Source organism: Hirundo rustica, chromosome 11, assembly GCF_015227805.2.
Source record: "Hirundo rustica isolate bHirRus1 chromosome 11, bHirRus1.pri.v3, whole genome shotgun sequence".
Taxonomy (NCBI): domain Eukaryota; kingdom Metazoa; phylum Chordata; class Aves; order Passeriformes; family Hirundinidae; genus Hirundo; species Hirundo rustica.
Window position 1 is genome coordinate 850,167 of NC_053460.1, and position 22,947 is coordinate 873,113.

General features: G+C 43.4%; 1 protein-coding gene across 4 annotated transcripts in view; it reads right to left on the reverse strand.

Moving 5' to 3' along the window:
- NFAT5 (nuclear factor of activated T cells 5) overlaps window positions 1–22,947 on the reverse strand; it is a 54,985-nt gene that overhangs the window by 13,548 nt on the left and 18,490 nt on the right. For 2 of the 4 annotated variants that reach the window (XM_040075103.2, XM_040075102.2), the window contains exons 3-7: window positions 12,362–12,920; window positions 7,674–7,866; window positions 4,305–4,495; window positions 3,310–3,482; window positions 138–272 (exon numbers count right to left, since the gene is read on the reverse strand). In XM_040075103.2, coding sequence (XP_039931037.1) covers window positions 138–272; window positions 3,310–3,482; window positions 4,305–4,495; window positions 7,674–7,866; window positions 12,362–12,920 — 1,251 coding nt within the window. Of the gene's footprint in view, window positions 1–137; window positions 273–3,309; window positions 3,483–4,304; window positions 4,496–7,673; window positions 7,867–11,163; window positions 12,921–13,385; window positions 13,448–22,947 lie in introns of those variants that run through there. The other 2 variants (XM_040075104.2, XM_058422053.1) reach the window with 2 other exon arrangements.

The window sequence follows — 22,947 nt, forward strand, 5'->3', positions numbered from 1 at the left end:
TGAAAATTAAAAAGCCTAAGTTACTGCACATCCTGTAGAGGATTTATTTTAGTGCCACGACTGAGCCTTACCCAGCAGTGAAACCCCGACCCCAGGCTCTGCTCAGCACCCCAAGCCAGCTCTGCTTTCACACTAACCGGAAACATTCTCTTGGAAAATCACTTTTGTTCCCTTTAGGAAGTTCTTGCCAATCAGAAAAACTTCCTCTTCACCCTTCACTGAACAGCTGTGGAGACTTTTCTTTAGGATCTCTGGGACTCCCGCTGGCTGAGCTGCAAGGGGAAAAAACAGAGTCTGGAATCATAGAAGAAAATATCAACATCCTAACCAAACCACTTTTACTTACAGGGTTAGGAAGGAAAAACTAAAACTCCTGAGCTTCTTTCTTTATCATGTATTTCATTACAAACTCTTCAAAATATAACCAGAATATAAATAATTTTATTTCCTCACTAAATGTAATGAGCTCAAAGAAATCACACTTAGCTCCACATTCCACTAATAATCTTTTTCATTTTCTTCTGTACTTGTTAAATCTTCAAGACAAAACTCCCAGTGTTGGAGCTAAAGCCCAACAAGTGCTCAGAAGAGAAGGAAACGTGGTTCTGTAATTCCCTGGTGTAGGGTGATTTCCAGAGGCATCAGCCCTTAGACACATCTGAAGTTTACCTGCAAATCCAGCCTCTGGGTCATAAAACCTTATTTTTTTGTGAAGCTTATTTTGTTCTGCTCTGCAAAAGAGCAGAAGGAGTAATTCCCCTGTTACCTGGGGGCTTTGCACCGTTTTTTTACGTGACACACTTTTCGGTCTGGTGCAAGAACTGACCCAGGGCTTGGAGCACGCCGGTGTCTCCAGGTCCCTGGCAGGGGGTGGAATGGGACAAGCTCCAAGGTCCCTTCCAAATCCTTGCAAGACTCACATCTCTGGAGCTGGGGGTTTTAGCAATTTGAGTCAAATAAACAAGCCAAGAGGATGTGGTTTTACAGACACACACCCCTGGATGCCCCTGTGCCAGAGGAAGATGATTTATATCATTCTTATGTTAAAACTGTCATGGCTGCAAACCATTCCTATTTTTCTTAAACCTTACACCAAACAGGACCACGTGTGCTCAATGCAAATGAGCGCTGCAGACAGTTTCAACAGAGATACATTTTAAAACGATGTGCTTTGACACATTTCATATAAATAACTCCAGGTTTCTAGCCAAGGCTCCTCAGGCACCTTTTCTCACCACAGCTCCCCAGGGCACACACCCAGACTCGTGCTTCTGCACTTGCCTGGCCCACTTGGAGTGTTTAATAACAATATTCTCTGGGCTTACTACACAGCAGAACATACATCCTGTACCACTCCAAATTATTTAATGACCTTTCAGAAAGGATTTTTCTACAACTCTGGCTGCGGGTTCCCAGGCAACCGTTACGCAACGACTGAATATGCTCAAGGCACATGAAAAGAGTGACTGGATTTAGGTTTGCTAACAAGTTAACAAAGCCTATTTAAACCACAGCCCTTAAATAAAGAGCCTGCAGCTCCTTAATGCCTTTTCTATGGTTTCAGGAACATTATTAGCTATAAAATACAACGTAAACAGGCTCTGATGAGTGTAAATGCAAACCTTGCTGTGAAGGTACATTACACATCTCTAGTAAGGTTCATGTAGCAAAGCAACCCAGGGTAATATGCTTGAGGAGGTGATTTATATTCAATAAACAACACATTTCATCCCATTCTGATCAGCCAGTACCCATGTGCCAGCACTATTTGCTTGGCCAAGCTCTGCTGCCAGTCCCTGTAGCTCTGGTGTAAGTTAAGACAAAAGCACTGAGTCCTGGAAGGAGCCTCGGGAATTCCCCTCTCAACCTCCACACCATGATCAGCTTTGCCCACATGTTCCCCAAAGACACAAGTCTGACCAGAGCACTTTGTTTCTGTGTTCTAAGACTTCCAGCACAGGAGACACTGTAAAATTCCTGGGCAATCTCTTAGCAACTTCCACAATTGAGAATATTTTCTTAGCAAGTGACCAAACCCCAGCCTGCCAAAAACCAAACCAATTTACTCTTTGCATCCAACACAGCTTTTTATAGCTCAAGAGCCTATTTAAAAATCAGTCTCTAAATGTTTAATCTCAGACTCTCAGCTTCTACTCACAATAGCAAGTTTTGGACCCTTAAAGAAAACATCAGGTGACTTCCACTCCCTTTTCTTCTATGGGTGAAATAATTTTACCTTTAACCAGAAAGTTACACACAGAAGAGATACAGGAATGGCTTTGGGAAGTTTTATAGAGAATGTTTTTATCTTAAATCTGAAAATTAGTGTCAGATACTCCATTACTGTGAGATACCACCATGGTCTACTGACTGGAATGCAGCTGCAAAGATGACTGTATTTCTAAAAAATAACCCCAAAAAATCATTTTTATACCACGATAAGAGTACGAGTGCCCAGGAGCCTGTCTGCTCTTTCCAGGCATAGACAAAGCTCTCCATCTCATTCATCAAGGTAAGGGGTGGAACAAGATGAGCTTCAAGGTCCCTTCCAGCCCAAACCATTCCATGATCCCACAATTCCCTTTTCCCTGTTGGTCAGTGGAACCTCCCCAGCCAAGGCAGCCATCTGTGCTCGTGCTAAACAGAGCAGTTTAATAAAGAGCTATAAAAAGTTCTGTTCTTGCACTGAACCAGAACAGATTCAGCCTCTGGCCCACACAAAGACCACAGCTGAGAGAGCCAGGCTTGCTGACTTTACTGCAAGTCCTGTCTAGCACTGAAAGCTGGGGCATGAATGTGACAATACAGAAGAGACTGAAAGTCATATCGGAGTCATTTTTCAAAGCAATCACGACAAAAATGGTGACATTTTAGGAGGCAAAAATTCATTGAACTGAAGATCAGGAAACGTGTAACTATTTTTCAATACTGGGCAACAATTCTAACTAATATCCCCCACAAGAGAAAAATAGTCAATCCACTTGATTTTAGCTACAGCAATTCTGAAATGATCACAGACTAACACAGGGTGCGTTTTTTTCTCCCAAGGCATTCCCACAGAATCACAGCATCGTTTAGGTTGGAAAAGACTTTCAAAACCATCAAGTCCAAGCTGTGCCTGATCCCCACCTCGTCCCCAGCCCAGAGCTCTGAGTGCCACCTCCAGCCCTTCCGTGGGCACCTCCAGGGACGGGCACTCCAGGGACGGGCACTCCAGGCCTCCCTGGGCAGCCCCTGCCAACAGCTGAGCACCCTTCCCAAGATCCCGGGATCACAGTAAAAGCCAGAGCCCTCTGGTCTGACACTCACTGCACAGAATTGGGGAAGAAGGCGTCTGCAGGGTCAGGGTGGAGCCGTCCTTGCGCGTGATGTTGACGCGAAAGACGAGCCGAGCGCGGGTGCTTTTCTTCTTGGAGCCAGCAATCCCTATCCTGGCTTCCACGTCGGCATTCCTCAGCTTCAGGATTCCCACACAATCGACCCTAACAGCACAAAACAGAGCAGAATTTCAGGGTTTAGGAAGTTTAGCATCTTTCAAAATCTCTCCAGTAGTTTCATAAGCCAAAGTCAAAAGCCTTGAGGTAATTACTGAAATGTTATTAGATTTCTTTTTATTTACATGAAATCTATGACCTTTTTCAAGTTTTCATTCAACCCTGCCTAATTTGGATGATGAATCACGGCAGAAAGGCATATGAAAGCATGAATAAAACAGAGAGTGCAATATAATTCTGGTAAGCGTTCAATTTAGAATCACAGCTCTTCATTCTTCCATCCCCAGGGCGAGATCTGTGTTTGTAGGATTATTGCTTCAAAATATTCTGCATTCACTTAAAGAAAGCAGGAGTAGAAGAAAACTTACTGTAGTCATATTATTTATGTTCAGTGGGACTTGGAAGTGACAGATACGTCCTCCCATAAGTGTGGTCCTAGGGGAGATGTACAGGGCCAGGTGAGTGATGCAGTGCTGGCTTTCAGACAGGCTCCATGCAAAATGATTTAAAGTGAAAAAACAGCCAAAAAAAAACCAACAAAACCAAGAACAGCAGAAGCAGACACAGTCTGATGTGTTAAAAAGAAGAATACTGCAGTTTACCCAGGATTTGGGGCTCTGTGTCCCAAAAGCATGAGGGACCACCTGGTATCTCCTTTGAGGACACTGAATTGCAAGCGAGAGCCGAGGAGCAGGGAGAGGAGAGCGCCGAGATGTTCAGACTCGAGCTACAACCCATCCAAGGGAAGAAGGAAATCGGTGCCCAAACCCAAGCTCATCACCCAAAACACTCCTGCCAAGAGCTACTCACGCCAGCGTCATGTTGTTGCTGGGGTCCAGCCCCACCTCGATGACGGTGGTGCCCTCGATGTCCACCTCCTTGCAGGGCGTGGTGTTCCTGCCCGTGACCCTGCAGGCCTGGTAGAACCCGTGCGGCTTCACGCGCCCGGAGTCGTTCCCCACGAACACCTGCAGCACCACGGGCTCGTTGTGGCCTTCCAGCTGCAACACGCCAGGCGGGCAATTAACACGGGGACGGCTGCTTTAATCGCTCTTACTCATCCCTGGCTTCTAACCCAGCCTGAATCCCGTCCGACCTTCGGGCAGAACGCATCTCGTGGCCTCCTGCTCTCACCACGGCCGTGACTATCCCCCATCTCCTCCCAGGATCCTCCCCCAGCACCGACACCCACCGGCAGCCAGGACAGAGAACATTTCCTGGGGCTGAGTCCAGAGGTGAAGAGGCTTTGCTGGGCAATATGTGCACAGCCACTGGCATTCCAGGACCCCACCTGCATGCCAGATGCATTCTGAAACCCGCGTGAAACCAGATTAGAATTGCCCAATACTGGCAAGACCCCTGGTGGAGTCAGAATGGGATTGAAGGGCAGCAGAGGGAGAAATGAGATGACTGAATGGTCCAACCATACAACGACATAAGCCCAGCTTTCCTTCAAACATCAAAACAAAAATTAAAAATGGTAACCCGACATCTCCTACTTAAAAGGTAATGATGTCAGGATTCACTGAAACACTTCATAAGTAAGAGAAGGTCAGACATTTTAACATCTTCCTGCAACCCCGTGTGTAAGCCACAATTATCCCAGAACATGTCAGTGAAAAATACATTCATTTTTGTAACATCAACACCCTGGCATGAAACAGTTTGTGTCCTCTTAATGCTTTTTTTAATTAGTGAGATCCCACCGGTGCCACAGATTAAAAATACTCTAAAGTAAAAGAAGTCCTGAAGTAAACCTGGGCATTCCATTACGAAGGAAATTCTCATTCTTTTTAGGAAATAGTTAAGAAAAATACTTCAAATGAAAAGAAACATTAGATTGTTGCCAAATTCCCTGGCCAGAGATGGAAATTCCTTGCCAGAGCATTCTAGGAGATAAAATGAGTATTTTATTGTTTCCACTGTTTCCACATTTGTTGCTCAAGGATTTCTGGGTGACAGGGTTGTCTTTGTCCCAGGCCTGGAAGCCCAGACAACACCTGCAGAAAGCAGCTCCAGTTTTAGTAGTGAGGAGATGCAAGTGAGAGCAGAATCCTCTGGAGAATCTCTTGGGGGATTATTCCTGACACACTTAAAAAATGTAATTCTGAAGTTTGTAGCAATTTTAAATAAAGAAAAAAATACATAAATAAACCAGCAAATACTGGTAAGACCATTGTGTGCTTACGTCCAAGAGGAGCAAAGAGGAAATGTGACTGTCAGAGATGAGCCCCAAGATCTCTGGAGGTGGCGCAGCACAGGCATCCACATGGGAACCACAGGCAAAGCTCACAACTAAGGGCTCAACAGCCAGCCCCTTGATTTAAGCTTGCTTACACAATTTTAACGTTGCACACTGATGGTAGACTCAAGTTCTAAGTCATCAAGAACAGTTTTATTTAAATGGCCACTGAGCCTGCTTCTCCTCCTCAGCCCGTGTTAGGGCCACAGGCCAGATCTCTGCTGAGCACCAACATCTTTACACTGTTCTTCCCCACCTTTAAACCCCACCAACAAACAAAAAACCCTTTGTCTGTAATGTATTTTTTTCCCCACTAGCTCAGGTTTCCTGAAGATTCACTGACTCATTTGTCTGTCCAGCCCTGGCAGAGTTTTATCTGCAGGGTATGAACTCCTCTGCCTACTGGTAAAGCAAACTGGAACTTCCAGGAATTCAGTAACATGAGACTCTTCCAAAGAGAATTTTCACTGATGGGTGCTAAAGGGGAACTGGGAAAGGAGTTAAAAGGAAATTCAGACGAACAAAGGCCCATTAAGAAAATCCACATAAATGAGCACTAAATCCCCATAGCAACAGGCCGATATGAATGGATTCTTTTCTTATGAAACTTTACAGGAGTTCTGCATTACTCAGGAGGACTGAGTGAAGGGCTGCTGGCGTTCCTAACCCTGAACAGGACTCTGAAGATAAGCCTACTTCTGTATTCTGTCAGCAGCAGTCAGCACAAATTTTAAGGGCTGTGTCACAAACAAACATCTCCTTGTGGACCTGGTAAGTTAGTTTGGGTTGAGAACTGCTTTGCTGCTTTCTCAAAGTGACCTAACTAACTAAAAATATGAAATGAAATGTCTTTCACCCTCCTTATCTATGTGATAAAAAACCTAGCTGTCTACTCGCTCAACCTGCTGGCCACATTCCTCCCAGTATGCCATTTGCCATGGTGCCAGTGCAGTGCTGGCCTGGACTCAGCTCTCTGGTGACTCTCACAATCACTTGTGGGAGGATGTTTGACATCAGTTCCTCTGTTTGTCCCCTAAGTCAAGCCCAGCCTTGCTCCTGGTAAGCCTCTCCTACCATTTCCATTAGGAAACCTTCCCAAGTCCTGGAGTTCTCCAACTGCTTTTCCCAGGCTACAGAGGGAAAAAACAAGACCTGCAAATTCCCACTCTGTGCATTCATGTGCAGTCCCTGGAGGACAGCATCAGTCTTCCTTCTTGTCTTTCTCATTAGAGCAAGAGGCCTTCCGCACCTGAATTTTAATGTATCCAAGTTCGCAGGGGACACAGGCTGCAACTGTCAAGTGTGCACATAAATGGTGCCTCTCTCCTTGCCCCCATTCTCCAGTTCTAATCCACACCCACCTCCACTACCTCCACCTGTACTATGCCAGACACACTGAGCAGTACAACCTGTAAAGCACAGCTCAGCAAGATCTCCATGACTCACTTGAAAGACACTGTATATGTCAACTCAGATACTGCTGAATTAAAAACAAGAACAAAAAACAGCAAGCAATCAAAAAAAAAAACCCCAAAAAACCACACAAAAAAAAAAAAATCCCCCCTTACAATTTAGGTTTTTTTAATGAAACCTGGGTTTATGGCTTCATTACGGCTGGACAACGATGACCCCCTGTCACCAGCCATCAAACAGCTGGAGCATTTCACTATCCCCCTTCTGCAGGCATGGAAGGTCTCTGAATTGACACAGTCCATGGAACTGCAGCCTAACAGGACGCGCACCCCAGATTTTCCACCCCTGCCCTGACACGCAGCTTCCCTCCCCCCGTAACTCCGCGATGCCAGGGAGACTCGTGACCTGCAAGAAGAGACCCTGTCCATCCCTTCCAGCCCAGAGAGCGCAGAGTCTGCTCCCTCAGCACTGCAGGGCCTGGAGCTGCCCTGGCCCCGGGGCAGCCCTGCGTGTCCCCAGCCTACCTTGACGGTGGGGAAGCCCTGCTGCGTGCGGTCCTTGACGGAGCCCCGGCTGCCCTCCGTCAGGTACCGAGCCCTGTGCTGGGTCTCCGGCTGCACCATGATCTTCAGCTCCTTCCCCTCACTCTTAGTCGGGTACTGACCACACAACATTGGGGTCTTCTTGCCTCCAGCTCCCTTCTGGTTCTCTGATGCTCTGAGAAGTCAAAACACACCATCGGGAAGATGTTAGAAGCAGCTCCCCGGTAAAAACGCTCCAAATCACAGAAAAGCTAAAAAGGCAAAGAGTGCCTATCAATGGATGGAAGGTTTGCAGTTGGGAGCAAACTTTGGAATTCTCTTTCTGCCAGAGGAGACCTGCAGGATGAAGAGGAATGGTGCTTCCCTGCCTCCTCCATCCAGAGCACATAGGAACTGCTTTTCAGAGAGCAAACATAAAGGAAGGGAAAAGCAATTAGCATTAAACTATGTTAACGAACAGAAGGCGGCTCATAACCTGCTTTTTCAGAGCCTATGACACAGCCTGAACAAGCTGTGTGACAAACACACACGTACACACACACTGGATGGATTTAAGGTTAAATGAGACTTCTTTAAACAGGAAAACAGCCTCATGCCTGTCTCCACCTCGACTTGTATATCCATGCAAACTCCAGCTCCGATTTCTGCCCAAACTGATTGACCAATTTATGCTAAAACCCAATTAGTTATCGTAAAAGCTCTGGCATAATCGCACCCACGTTCAATCAGGGTAGCACAAGGCCTTTCTTTCCAGGTGCATTCCATAGGATGTAGTGGCTTGTTCTCAGTTCCATAATTAAAACCAGGATGAAGCAGCCCTCCCAAGTCTAGCAGCACTTGAGGCATTTTGTGTTCCCTTTAGAGCACAATGGGAAATAACCCTTGATCCTACTCAGACCAGGATTTGGTAACAACAAACCAAAGGCCAACAAACTCCTTTCCCACTAGGAAATGTGAATGCGCCCCAGCACACGGTGCAGGCAGGAAAAGGGCTCCATGATTCATGCAAATATCCCATTCTTTCTTCCTAGCACAACATGGTTTCTAACAGCTAATGCCTGGGAAGAAAGCAGTTTTAAATAACAGGTGTGGATTCCTTAGAAAACAAATCCCGTTTCAATGTGCAAGTTACTGAAGTAATTTATCCAGGATTTATTCCTCCTCAAAAAGGGTGAAAACTGCTTTTTTTTTTTGTCCAAAATTGTTCCCTGGGAGCTTTGCTACTGCATGAGGCTCTCACTGACCTGGAGCTGGGGTGACCCAGCTCTTCTCACCTAGCAGACGACAAGCACGACGCAGAGCTTTGCTAGAGCTCCTGGTGTGCAGAGCAGCCCCTGCACACAGCACGTGCCCATTCCAGCCCTGGCCCTGCACTGCTCCTTCCCTGCCCACAAAAGGCCAGGCACTGTGCCCCCACATCTCCCAGCCCTGAAAGCCATGGAATCAGAGCACAGCGTGGGTTGGGAGAGAGCTTAAACATCATCCAGGGACACCTTCCACCGTCCCAGGCTGCTCCAAGCCCTGTCCAACCCGGCCTTGGACACTGCCAGGGATCCAAGGGCAGCCACAGCTTCTCTGGGCACCTGTGCCAGGGCCTCACCATCCTCTTCATGAAAAACCTCCTCCTTTGACCTACACTAGATCAACCCTCTTTTAGTTTAAAACCATCACACAACAGGTCCTGGGAGCTTTGCCACTATTGTCACACTCTTATTTCCATTTGTCACACTCTTATTTCCATTAAGCCCTCCAAAACCTTTCCCTACATATAAAAAAGAGTTAAAACAGACAGAGCTGGTGCTTTGGATATTTCCATTCCCATTTTCTGTCCATGAAGGTTAAGAACCTCACTGTGGACAGCCCAGCCACGGCCCTGGCTGCCTTCCACACTCATCCTCACTCAGCCAGTACCCAGCAGAGGCAGGAACTAGATAAAAACAATAACAATACCATCTCACAATAAAACTAGCTTCCTGCCAAGCAGTCCTGATTATTCTGCCCAGTGCAGTCACTGGGGAGACTGGGATATAGCTGAATTTTGAAGGGACACATTGGAGAGCCGGCCATCAAAATGAAATTCACCTTACCACTGCCAAGGCCACGTTTCAGCAGTGACATTAACACTGACCTCTCCAGGAGAAGTGTACCCTTAATTCCCAACTACCTTAATTGTCAGCATACTAATATTTTATCACTATTATATTTATGCAGAGAGATACTCCTCACAATTATTTCAGTCTTTCCTCTAGAAGCTTAATCATTATTGTCAATCGATTAGCCAAACCTGGAGGCAATTTAAAGCCTTCACCAGAATGTCTCAGTGGTCTTTCTCCTCAAAATATGAGGATGGATCACTTAATACATCCTTTCAATTAATGATTTTTATTCTTAATACATCCTTTCAATTAATGATTTTTATTCAGTTCATTCATACTGCAAATATTCATGCCCATACATTTAATATGCACACATTTATTAATCTGATTGTTCCCAGAAAAAATATCCTCTCATCTAGCACTTTTTTTAAAAAAAAATGAATAAATGTAAGAGGCAAATCCTATGAATCTACTCGAACAGATCTCCTGTGTAGATCGGCCTGGTCCTGCTCTGCCATCAGGGCAGACCTGAAAGTGAAAGTGAGACCAGGAAACCTGAGTCTCTGCCCTGAATCACCACCAATTCATCCACTTCTAAAAAGGCTTTCACGAATTCCAAGTTTCCACAGGAATATATTCTTTCTCTTCCTGGCTTTTAACAACTGCTGTCTCTTTAGGGGCAAATGCCATTTCCATTCACCACGGAGCACGGCAGCTTTCCTTGCTCTTTTCTTTAAGCCAAAAGTAAATGAACTCCCTTGGCAGAGCTCCACCAGGCTGGGAAGTTTAAAAAACTCCAGTCACTACGGTGACCCAGATTTGTACGGCCAAATCTCCTTATTCCAATGGCAAAATTAAGTTTTCTAAGATCGTGGCCATTTGTTATCCCAGAGCGTCCATTCCCAAGGACGGCTCTGTTACCCGGGAGTTTTCCTGCACCTCAGTCTGGCCTGTGACACAATAGGAAAAGTGTTCCCCTTTCTTCCCTCTGCACTCACAGAAGCCAGGGATTTCCCTGGTCAGCCCCGTGGTTTTGGGAAGTCTTGCTCAGTCCTTAGACCGAGATCTCATGTATTCTTTCAGAGTTTCCAAAGCCTCCCTGAGATCACCCTTACAGTGGCACAGCTCTGGGTTTTCCATAAAGCTTTGCCCTCTGTAAGGGCAAGCTTGGTCCCTCGGAGCTGGGGGGGCACCTTCCTCATTCCAAGCTGCCAGGGGTCTAACCAGGTACTGATGTTTCACTTTATTACCATCGATTTTGGCTGGTGAAAACCCTGAGGCCAGAGGCCACCGTGGCCAGGAAGCAGCAGCACACCCAGGACATGTTCTCAGAACTGCTTTTCACAGTGTAATTTTAAGTATGGAACTGCACTGACCCTGGGAATACAGACTCCAGGCTCTTTCCCTTTGGGATATGAGAAGTTCATCATCTTTGCCATCAGCCAAATTTTAATATTCACCGTTGCTGTGATGAACGTCAGAACGTACTGCAAGCACAGACATAAAAGTGAAACCAAAACGCACTCCTGCCCCCAAAAAAGCCCAAAACAAAAGAGCCAAATCTATCCATTTGACCACTTTAAAAGTACCAAAGAAGCAACAAGTCAAAAAATGAAATAAAAAAAGAAATGTATCAACACGCTCTTGCAAACTGATGGAATTGTCCTCTTTAAGCAGCTACTGGAATGCATTTAGTGAACAGTGTGGAGTGGGAGATGAGGGGCCACCACCCAGGCGTGCCCACGCAGACACACGCACACGACCCAGAAGCACAGAGAGAAACAGCATCAGAGATTTATTTCTGAAAAAATCAAATACAGAAGTGAATTCACAAGGAAAAACCAGAAACTGGTTCACCATATTGTCTTAACATTTCATATAAAAGTGAAGCAAGTGATAATTTAAATCATGAGAAACCTGAATGAGACATTAACTGTTAGCTTCTACTCCTGCCCCTATCTCTATTTGACAAATAGAGCAGCAGGTGAAGTGTACAGATTGAAATCCTCACATAAAATCCTGCAAAAAAACCATTCAGGGTGCACCAACTTCACTCTCCCTTGCTTTTTAAATACATTTTCATTGCCATTTTATAACAGGGATTGTGTGGCCTTTTGGGAATTTCACTTAAAGAACAGATGAGCTCATCAGCGCTGCATTTAACTGCTGCAGGAAAGCGTAGCTTTATCTTCTAAATAAAGATTAACAAGTCTAATGAGAACTTATCACAGAATCATGGAGCGGTTTGTGTCGAAAGGGACCTTCAAGAGATCCAGTTCCGCCTTCTGCCTTGGGCAGCGACACCTTCCACTATCCCAGGTTGCTCCAAGCCCCATCCAACCTGGCCTTGGACACTCGCAGGGATGGGGCAGCCACAATTTCTGGGGGCAGGAAGAACTTATCCTGGGCTATGACATGACAGGGACAGCGGAGAAGGGATGGGTTTACGTGAGAACCTAAGCAGAACGTTTGCCATGGCACGGGGGCACTTTTATTAGTTTGGGTTTACATACGGAGATAGAAGGTTTTTTCTTTAAAAAAAAACAAAACAAAACAAAAAAAGCAGATACCAACCCATTTCCTGCTTTTGAGTTGCTTTTGCTGTCCGTGCTGAGCTGAGAAAGGACATAGTGAGGCGCTTTGGCACTGTCGGCATCAAAGATATCCATGTTGGACTCTTCGCAATCTCGGCGTTTGATCCCTGGCCTCTGCTTTGGGTTGCGCTTGCGCGATTTACGTGGCACCTCAGTGTTATCATTGTAGGAACTGGTACTCATGTTACTGAAGTTGGAGGGTGAATCCTCCATCCACATACTGCAGCTCTGCTCTGACTCCAGTGCACAGCCCTCATCCTGGCAGGACATCCGGCTGTTGTCCAGCAAGTCCTCGGGCGGTGGCGAGATGTACAGGACTGTGTGGCGCTTCGGCGTGGCCGGCTGCTGCTGGGCTGCGTTACTGGTTACGTGCTGCTCACTTACCCCTCGGGTACTTACCCCCACGGCCGCGGAGCAGCTCTCCACTTGCATAGCCTTGCTGTCGGTGACTGAGGTAGAGTAAATGGTAGGGCTGGAAGAGGTGGTAAAGGAGCTGCAAGCACCGCCCATGGAGGAAGAGGAGGGAGCTGAAGAAGCATCTGCGGTGTACAATTCACAAGTAAATACAGGACCCGTGGCGGGGCGTGCGCTGGCTATAGCAGTCCCAGTGAGATCAAGGTGATTTAGGAACCGATTGCTTTCCCCCGAGAAACGTTTTGGAATTTGGTTCGCTTTTGGAATGGAAGTGCTTAAAGCAACACAGCCTAGCCGATGCTTTGGAAATGTCCAAACGAGTCTTAGCACGATCCACTGTAATCGAATTTTTTTTTTTTTAAGACTTAACGTTAATTCGTACAAATGGCTGCGAATAAACAGAGCTTTCGTTGCCTCAGCTGGACTAATTAATGGTGTAGAAGCCATTTCATCTAAAATAGCCCCAAAGCAAAGTGCTTATAATCCACATTCGATGCCAATTAAACAATTTATCGTTGGAATTTTTTTTTTTTTTTTTTGAAAAAGATGGGACTGTGCTTAGCCACAAAATATTAAAATAAGTTTCTAACCTATGAAGCAGAGAACTACAGGTCATTTTTAATGCAGACACTCCCTGCTTCAGAGGCAAATCCTGGAATAAAAATATGAGAAAATAAATGAGAAAAAGAGCTGCTGATTATTCCATCATAAATGAGAAATAAAATATAAAATCAACTGAGTTGGTAGGCAAAATGGAACTGGTATCAGTCACTATGAGAGCGCTGTTGATTTTGAAGGTTCAAAACAGGGATGAAATATCTGTGTTGGAGCCACGCTGATCCAAGGACTGGGAATTTCTGTAATTTGACTTTTCAGTCACTGGGACCAACTTCTCTGAGACTTCATTGGTCCCTTCCAGAGAGACAGCTTGGCACAGACCTCTGAAAAATTCACATTAAACAGGAGATTTCCAACACTGTGACTGCAACTTCTGCAGAGGTCCCAGAGCTCAATTTGATTTAGAAACATGGAAATTATTAAACCAAACCCCTGAAGATTTCTGGAGAGCACCATGATTGTTGCCATTGAAGAATTTTAATAGACAAATCAATGGAATTCAGAAGTTAAATATCCCAGGGGAAGCAGGCCATGCAAACATACGTATTTATTTCAATCAGCTGTCGCTCACTGAGGAGTAACTGAATTTTATAATCAGATTTTGGGTTCCTGTGGGGAGACCCCTGTTTTCTGTATTTCTGCACTGCCAGCCACACCTGATAAACCAGAAGCACAGAAATAACCTAATTTTGGAAATAAATTGTACATTAAACATATACATAATAATACAATATGTTTGTCCAGCTCGTTATTGCTGTCAAACAGGTAATGCCTATTACTAAGAGGAACACAACGTTTTCCTTTTTGTTGCTTGGGATTTTTTTAAAATCCTAATTATTAAAATAGTCTCTCAAATCTAAAGATTTAGAGACTGTTCGGCTATTCTATACAGTTTTCGTTACTTAGAAGTAACAGAAAAAAGTACGTTCAGCCATGATATATACATTTAATTAACAGTAAAACTGAGCCAACTATCCTATTCTGGGAATGACTGGGAGTATCAATGACTGATAATGGATTTTTAAACCATTACTGTTTCTTACAGCTTTCCTGGGCTAAATGAATGTAAAAGCGAACTCACACCACTTCAGACTGTCCAATTTAGAGGTCATTACAGTTTATCAATAAACTATTCTGCCTTCCCCGAGCCTCCCAGTGAAACAGGAGCAGCTGAATGATACCAGTTCCATTTTCCAGCTTGTTCTTTGGCAAATACAGTGGCTGAAACTGGAGGATTCAGTCACTTTGCATTCCAATTTAAAGGCAAATTTCTCCTTTCTATATCATGCATTAATGCAATGCTTCTTTCAAAAACATTTATAGGATTGGCAAGAACTATTAAATCTAGAAACTCATTTCAGTGACAGTATTTAGGAGCTGATTTGCAGCCACTTTGAGTTGAGACAGCCCGTTGCTATTTGGGATGTTGGTTTTGGCAAAGAGGATTCGTTTCCATCCAGCATTTATACCTCCAAAGAGAAGCAGGAGCGTGCCCAGGGCCCCCTGGAGCACCCGGCCGAGCTGCAGGACTGGGGGCTGAATGCCAGGATTTGCCCCAGGAAAGGTGAGAAAAGAACTCAGGGAAGAGCCCGAGGCAGCGCGGGCACGTCGGGCTCTGCGGGACAAGGACTCAGACCATGAAATCATTACACACATGGAACAGGCAGCAGGGCTTCCACTGCAGGACTCCTCCTCCAACAGATAATATCAGATTTAGCTTTTCGCATCAGTCCTGGGAGTGTAAGAAAACCTTGGACACTCCAGGCTCAGCTCTGCGTGGGCCACGTACACCAAGCACTGGGCTCAGCTGGGGCTTCAGGAATGCAAAACCTGCACTTTTCCCTCACTTTCCTAGGGAAAAAAATAAATAAATCACTGAACCAAACGCTTTTCAGCACAAATCTAAAAGAGCTGGTGATGGTAGTGTGGTTTTAGGGTGCAGCATTGTGAAATACTGTTGTTGCAATATCATCATTATTGCTCTCCAAAACAATTTCTCTTCCTTTCTTTTTCTAGAAGTTAAAAAGCACTTATATGAATAGGTGTATGTGGGCTTTTATACTTTTAAAAAGTAAATAAACATTGTCTATTATAAACTGGTTACAACCCTATTTATCAGAGATGCCCCTGTGTAATGCTAAGATTAGATTTTGGAAATAAAACCAAATTAAACAGTAATGGCAAGAAAACCTCTCTTTAGCCTTAAAAAATAAATGAATGCCATTACCACCAAAAATAAGAAAGTATGATATATATTATAGCAAACGGAATAAACTGACTGTATTGGAACAGCCAAATACACAGATTTAAAAACTTTTGGGGGCATAAACTAGATAAATTTGTAATTGCTTCAGTAACATTTTAAGTTATGAAAATACGAAGGAACAGTGAAATCTATGTTTTCTCAGAGTATGCAGGCCTTGAGCCAACTCATCCTCCTTTGAACTAATAAATAAACTGGGTCAATCAAATAAGAATTCACCATCGTACTGCAATGAATGAACAGTGCTCTACATGGCTCCCATTTGGGTCCATCATTTCACTCCAAAGCCAGTGACATTTGAATCGGACACCCAAAAGAGACTTCTTGGATGAACGTGCTGTATTTTGGAAAATAAGTAATTTAGAAATTTTAACTTAACTTGTGTTGCTTTTCAAGGTGAGAGCACACACACACCTTCCCCAGCTTTGAGCATTCCTTTTATTTTCCTTTCGTTAGACACATATTGATGGGAATTGGTACAGGTGGCTCACGATTTGCAGTTTAACAGTGTGTGCAATGACAAATACATATACGTATTTTTAAGTGAGCAGGTACATTTTGAAATAGAAGACTGAATATATTTCATTTAACACAGTCTCAAAATCAAACTTGCTTTCAGAGCAATGACACTGAACAGAAGCCAAGTGCTTGTCATGGCAAGTGTGCAGCCTCAGGAACAGAAATGAAATGTGCATCAGCATCACAAGGTGGGGGTTTTTTTCTCCTTTTTTAAATAAAAAACAAGAGAAAAGAATATTCCACATTAGAGCAACTGTGATCACTGCTGAAACTAAACCTCCTGAATCTCTGCACTGCCATCACTGCAACATCAAAGGGAGCTGGAAGAGCTAATTCAGATTTTGTTGCCTGTGCTGCAAGATTTTCTCCCCTAAAAGAGGCAGAATTGTATCAATCAGTCCAGCACGAGGACTAAAAGCAAGGGAGCACATAGCAAAGAATGGCCCTGTGAGCAAACCAGGGCATGCTTTTTCTTTTCAGTACCAAAAAAAAAGAGAAAATTTATTACCTCCTGCATGCATTAGCAGCCAAGGCAATGACATATTCTCTATATCCTATTCTCCTGTGAAGTCAAACAAGGCATTCAGCCTCTAAAAAAAAGGTTTGGAAAGGCAGGAGAGAGAAAAAAAATCACTACTTGGCATAGAGGGAGTCTTTTTAGGTAACACCTCTTTGGAGCCAATCCTGAAATCCTTGTCCACGCTTCAAATACCCTTAAATACAACAAGGATTATCAAGTCCTCAAACAAAACAGTCTCCTGATGACTTTGCTTTTTAATTGCAAAAGCAAGTCATTTCCCAGACTGGAAAGCTTAAGATTATAAAGACAAATAAATAAACTGAAGATATTTTTGGTTTCATAAGTGTTCCAGCCACCTGTCCAGCCAGGACAAGCAAAAAGCCATTCAAGAACTATTTTTTTTTTCTCAGAACCTCTCCTGCATCCCACGTTATCCTCTATGTTCTGTGCAGAAAACAAGTGTCAAAAATGAAAACTCACCCACAGGGTGAGGATTGTGTGGTGCATAAGCTTAATATGTGAAGTATAATTTTTATTAAATGTGTTAATTTCTCTAGCATGTCATGTCCTTGCTAAGACTTTTTTTTTTTTTTTTTTTTTTTTTTTTTTTTTTTTTTTTAATATTAATTGTTTTATTTGAACCCCTGGACATAGAAGAACAATTTCAGGACAGACCCAGAAGGAAACTGCAAAATTTCCACCATCAACCTTTGTGTTGTCAAAGGTTTTAAAAGTAAAACCCAGAACTTACAAAGTGGCTGCAAACCTGCTTTCAACACCTCACATGCCAAACTTGGGGTTCAACTTTGCTTCTTCTTGTATTACTAATGTCATGTCAAAAACTTTTCCAAAAAGTTTAGTTTCAAATCAGTATCAATCCACTATTCAGAAATAAACCAAAAAAAAAAAAAAAAATTAAAAAAAAAAAAATTAAAAAAAAAAGAAAGAAAGAAAAGAGACTTATGAAGAAGTCTGAAAACAAGACCGACCTATACCCTGGGTGAGATTGGATGGGTTAAGTGTCTCTGGCACTATTTGTCTTCACTATTGACAGACACTGTCACACAACCCACCACTCGATGCCTGTCTCTGAATGGCGAAGCTAGAATGCAAGTTAAGTGTATTAATAGAGAAAAAAACTAGCATCCCAGCAAATATCATAAAGCAATCCAATTCACCAGTTATTAAACACACTCAGATTCAAGATAGGTAGGTTAATTTAATTTACATTAAGCCCAACAGTGTAAATTCCCCTTTACATTCCCATGCTGACCCAAGCAGTGTATTATGATACTTTGGGTAAATACATCAATCAATGGTTTTGTTATGACTCCCATTATTCAATTAACACTCAAGTTTAGGTGTCTAAGGAGGACTTTTGTTAGTGGCTCACACACACCAATTCCATGGATCTCGGATCCTTCCCACTCTGGAACAGGCTGATTCCAAGCAAGCAGAACTCTGGGACCCACAGCTGCTCTCTCCAAGCCCTCAGCACCTCCCCAGCTCCCTGGATGAGACCTTAGGATCGATGGAACTGGCAAAGAACACCTCAGTTTAAGAAACAGACTATAAAAGTCTGTTCTCAAGTCTTTCTGATCTAATTTAGCCATTTAATGCAAGAAATTGTCCTAAGAAAAAAACCTCACGGAATGATGAAACAGTTTCTGTTTGAGCAGTTCTAGAAAATTGGGTGTACTGACTGTATGAAACCCATGAAGACCAAAAATAAATTGAATTTAGAAAAAAGATGTGAACTAGACACGAGCACCGATATAAATATGGAATTCTAAGGATGCTCATGGAGCAGGAAGGCTCTCAACACACACATGTTGTTACATTGTACACACAGTTGTGTACAACTGGGATATTCCAACTCAATTTGGAGAGAACACACCTAAAATATCTCCACAAAATGGAAACGGTAAGAAAAATCTTTATCTCTGGCATTTCCCAGCAATGATGTCTCACCAGAAGACCCTTTGGAATGATGAAGGAGCCTCTCCAAGCTAAGCTGACCCTGCTCACGACCTGGCCTCTCCAGACCAGGCTCCACCATGGCTCTTTTGGGCCACGAACTTGCAGGAGAAACACTGAAACCCGTGCAGAGCAGCAGGAGGTGAGCTCTGAGCGAGCAGCAGGGTCTGCTGGCAGCTCATTGTGTAAGAAAGGAGTATTCGAGTCGTGACTGCAGCAAGCAGACTGCAGACAGAAATCCCCGGAAGCCATCCTCCTGGAAATGGCAGGAAGGCATTTCCAACTGGGAGGGCGGTGGGAAGGGGAAGGGAAAAGCCTACAAAGAAATGGAAGTTTTTACAGGCATCAGAGACCAACTACAAAGAAGAATCTTTTTTTCTGCTCATTTGTTTATAACGTGCAATCATAAGCCCGGGATAAGAGAACTGGGGACAGCACTGAGATCCCCTTTGAAAACTCTGGTCATTATTTCTGTATCAACAGGAAAAACTGACTAATGACACCAGGAAGGATGACAACCGAACAAAATATTTTCAGTAAAAATAAAAATGAAGAAGCCTGAGAAGCCACTCAGGGAAAACTAAACCAAAACAAACCCCATCTCCATTTTGAGGCTTCATTAGAATCTTCTGTTGGAGGAGGATGAAAAAGCCTTATTTTGGCAGCAGAAAACACAACCCCTTAAGCACCCAGTCTCCACCCCACAGGCAGTGCAGGTATCTTTATCCATGTCTCCAAAGTAGCAATTCAGAAGCAAAGCCTCATTTTTGTAATTAAAATGACCAAAGATGCTTATGGCACCATTTCAATTACAACTCCAATCAAAAAAGACAATTAGATCTGTTTGGACCAGTAGATTGTCCCTTTAATTAAAAAGAAGCATAAAAAGACATATAAAAATGATCACAAAAAGGTAAGGTTTCATCATTTACCTACGATTTTCCTAGGATGCAATCACAAGCCAGAAGACTTCACTATATCACAGATTTACTGTACCCCAGCATGGGGAATGCAAAAGAAGAGATCAGTAAATAGATTTCGGGAGCACAGAACATGTTCCCCTCCTGCTGCAGCAAGAACACCACTCTGGAGAATTCCACTGGAGACTAAGAACTGGAAACTGGACAGCAATACAAAAAATATGGAAATATGTCTTTATTTGCCTCTGTGGGAAATGGAAAGCAGCTTGAGAGATCATCAATACGATGAACCATCTAATTCCAAGATTTGCTGCAGGAAGAACAAGGGATGGTGAGAAGGGAAGTGCATTTTTGTAACAGTTCACGGGGGTTCAGAAGGTTTGAGCATTCCTGGCACTGGAGACAAAAGATGAAAAAGCAACACACATTTCAAGAACATGGTCAAAAATACTCCTCATCATCCCCAAAGACAAGAACCATGTGCTACCTACAAGCTGGAAAGACACCTTTGAGAAAGGACTTGAATTGGCAGAGTGGATTTTAAGCATTTTAAGGTTCAAGGTGTCTTGATCAAAAAAACCCCACCTGTTTAGCCTTTCAGAACCAAGTGAGAAGAGACTCCAGCCTCGCTCCTCGCAACTGAGCTCACCAACACTGTGAGGGAGCACTGGGAAAGCTCCAGGCACATTTATTTCATGTAAAATCTCCAGGCAGAGCACACAATGACATTTCTCAGCATGCCATCCTCATGCATTTCCAGAGTCTGGGGATGATTCATATTTAATGTGTTTATGGTGCTGCAAAATCCTGCTTTTCCTGTCCCCTGAACAAAGACACTGGAACTCAAGTAGCGAGCACTGAGAACGTTTCCAGGGGTAAAAACAGATCCGTTCCCTCCCTTCTGTTTTCCAGAAGAACTACAGAATCAGAAGCTTGAGATAACAGCTCAAAATCCCAGAGTTCTATGAAATCATACTTGTCTGTTAAATATTCAGAGAGTGGGCAACACCTCTTTGTCTGGATTAATGAATAGGAGATACACAATTATTATCAAATTAATGAAAATCCAATCAGCAACATTCCATTTTCATACTCTTACAACTGTTCTGTAAATCACAAAACAAATTTCCAAATGGAAGAAGAACTAGAAGTCTGCCCCTGTGAGGTCATCGCTGCTAAAACCAGCCTATCCTGCTCCTCCAAAAAAACCAGGAGTTAACTGCAGCAGTATTTCCATCCTACAATATGATTTATATGGGACAAAACCCCACAGCAAGGCGACAAAAAAGCTGAATTTCAGCCAAGTATTGCCTTACTCCCTGTTTCAGGAAGCAGAGAACAAGCTGTGTGAACTACTGGAGGAGTAGTAAAAAGCTCTGAGCACTTTGGATCAATCCCTGTCATGGAATCCTCTCATAATCCAGAATAATCAGATCTGCAGGGGAATTCTACATGGTGTGGCTAACTGTTCAAATAAGCCCTTCCTTTTAAAAACAAGAGTAAATGAGATTACCTACAGCCCTGCACAGACTGAGCTATCATTTCCCTCTCATTCCTAAAAAAGGAGGTTTTAAGGCATATTAAAGCCAGACAAAAAAAAAAAACAAAAAAAAAAAAAAGAAAAAAAAAAGAAAGATTTACACAAAACAAGGGAAAAATTCAGATACAGAACAAGAGGTTGCCAGTCCTTTCTCCTTACTCTGCTCCTGCAGTGTCAGGTCCCCAGAAATCTGCCTACAGTCTGCTATTAAACATTTGATGTATGCAAATGATAGCCAATCTTAATCTTTTGAAATGTAAATGTAAAATGTGTGTATGTATAAGCACCTGGTCTGCACAAAGCCCAGGACAGTTCCTCTGTGAAGAAGCCCCAGCTAGAGCTCTCGTTACTACCCGAGGCAGGGTAACAGACTGAAAGCGTGGTGGGAACTTCTTCAAAACGCTGCAGAAATCCCACAACAATTAAAGAAAATATTAAACCACCCCTTTCTCTACCAAGGGGGTACAGCTGCAGGAATAACACAGAACGTGCCACGTTCAAACCGGCAATGGAAACAAAACCGGTCTGTGCTCCTCTGGGGTTTTGTCTTCTTGGATGGGGCAGTTTAAACAGAATTTTTAACATCTATCACCTCAGGCCCTTGTCCCAAGCCCCTCTCTGGAGCCTCTTTGGGCACTGGCAGAGCTCTAAGGTCACCCTGGACCCTTCTCTTCTCCGCACTGAATAATCCCAGCTCTCAACTTGGTAATCAGCTCAGTCTTTGTGACCCCCTGTGGTCTCTGACATTGAAAAGTGTCCATAGGTGAATGATCAGGTCTCCTTTCAGTGTTAACAAGAAGCCTCAACGTTAATTTTTAAAGTTTTTCATTCTAGAAACTTGTGCTGCAGTTTAACCCAAACACACCTAATGAATGCATCTCAGGTTTTTTAAAGGATCTGGACGGGCTGTTGGCAAACACCAAATACCTAGAGGCAACAGACTTTTAGTTCCATTCAAGTTGAAGTCTTTTCTGTTAGGTACAGAATTAATTAGCAGTTCAGGCCTGTCTGTGGATTTAGAGTGTAACAGGGCTTGTGGGGTGGTTTTGTTCAGTTGTTTTTAGGATACATGTTTCTACAAGATTTGGTTGCTGCTGTCTGTGAACCAAACCCATCATTAAGCACCTTGATTTTAGAAACAGATGCCCAAATTATTTTTTTAGTAAGTGATATGAAGACACCAAATCCTTTCAATATAATAAAAGCATCAAATTCTTCCAAGTTCCACTGTGCACAGTTAAATCCACAGGTTCTCAGGAAGGAGAGGTCTGGCAAAACATGAATGGTGAGCAGTGCTGTAAAGTTTCTCTGACAAACCTACAACCACTTCAGGTTCTGATCAGGATTCCTGGACTTTGCAAATCCGGGGAACATTCTCACATAAACATTTAATGCATATGAACTCAGAGAGAGAGAAAAAGGAATAATGCAGCTATCTGAATGCTCGCCCTGTAGACATTTTTTTCTCAAGCAACAATTTAATGCCAATTAAGAAAGTGGAACATGACCTTGCAAGAAATACGGGGATCAAATTAAGAAAAAAAAACCCCAGTGAAGGGAGATGCATCTAGAATGGGCAAAATGATCTTTTTTTCCAATTACAGAGATGTGTACTAACATATACAAGTTACTGACAAGAATTCCAGATACAAGCCAGTGCTGAAGCTAATCTCCTAAATCAAAGCTTTGCCCTTAGGTCCTCACTTTTTTATGTTTAATGAAGATCAGTGAGACTCTTTAAAGTCTAGAACATAGCTGGGAATAAAAAAAGCATGCAGATTAAAAGGTCATGCCT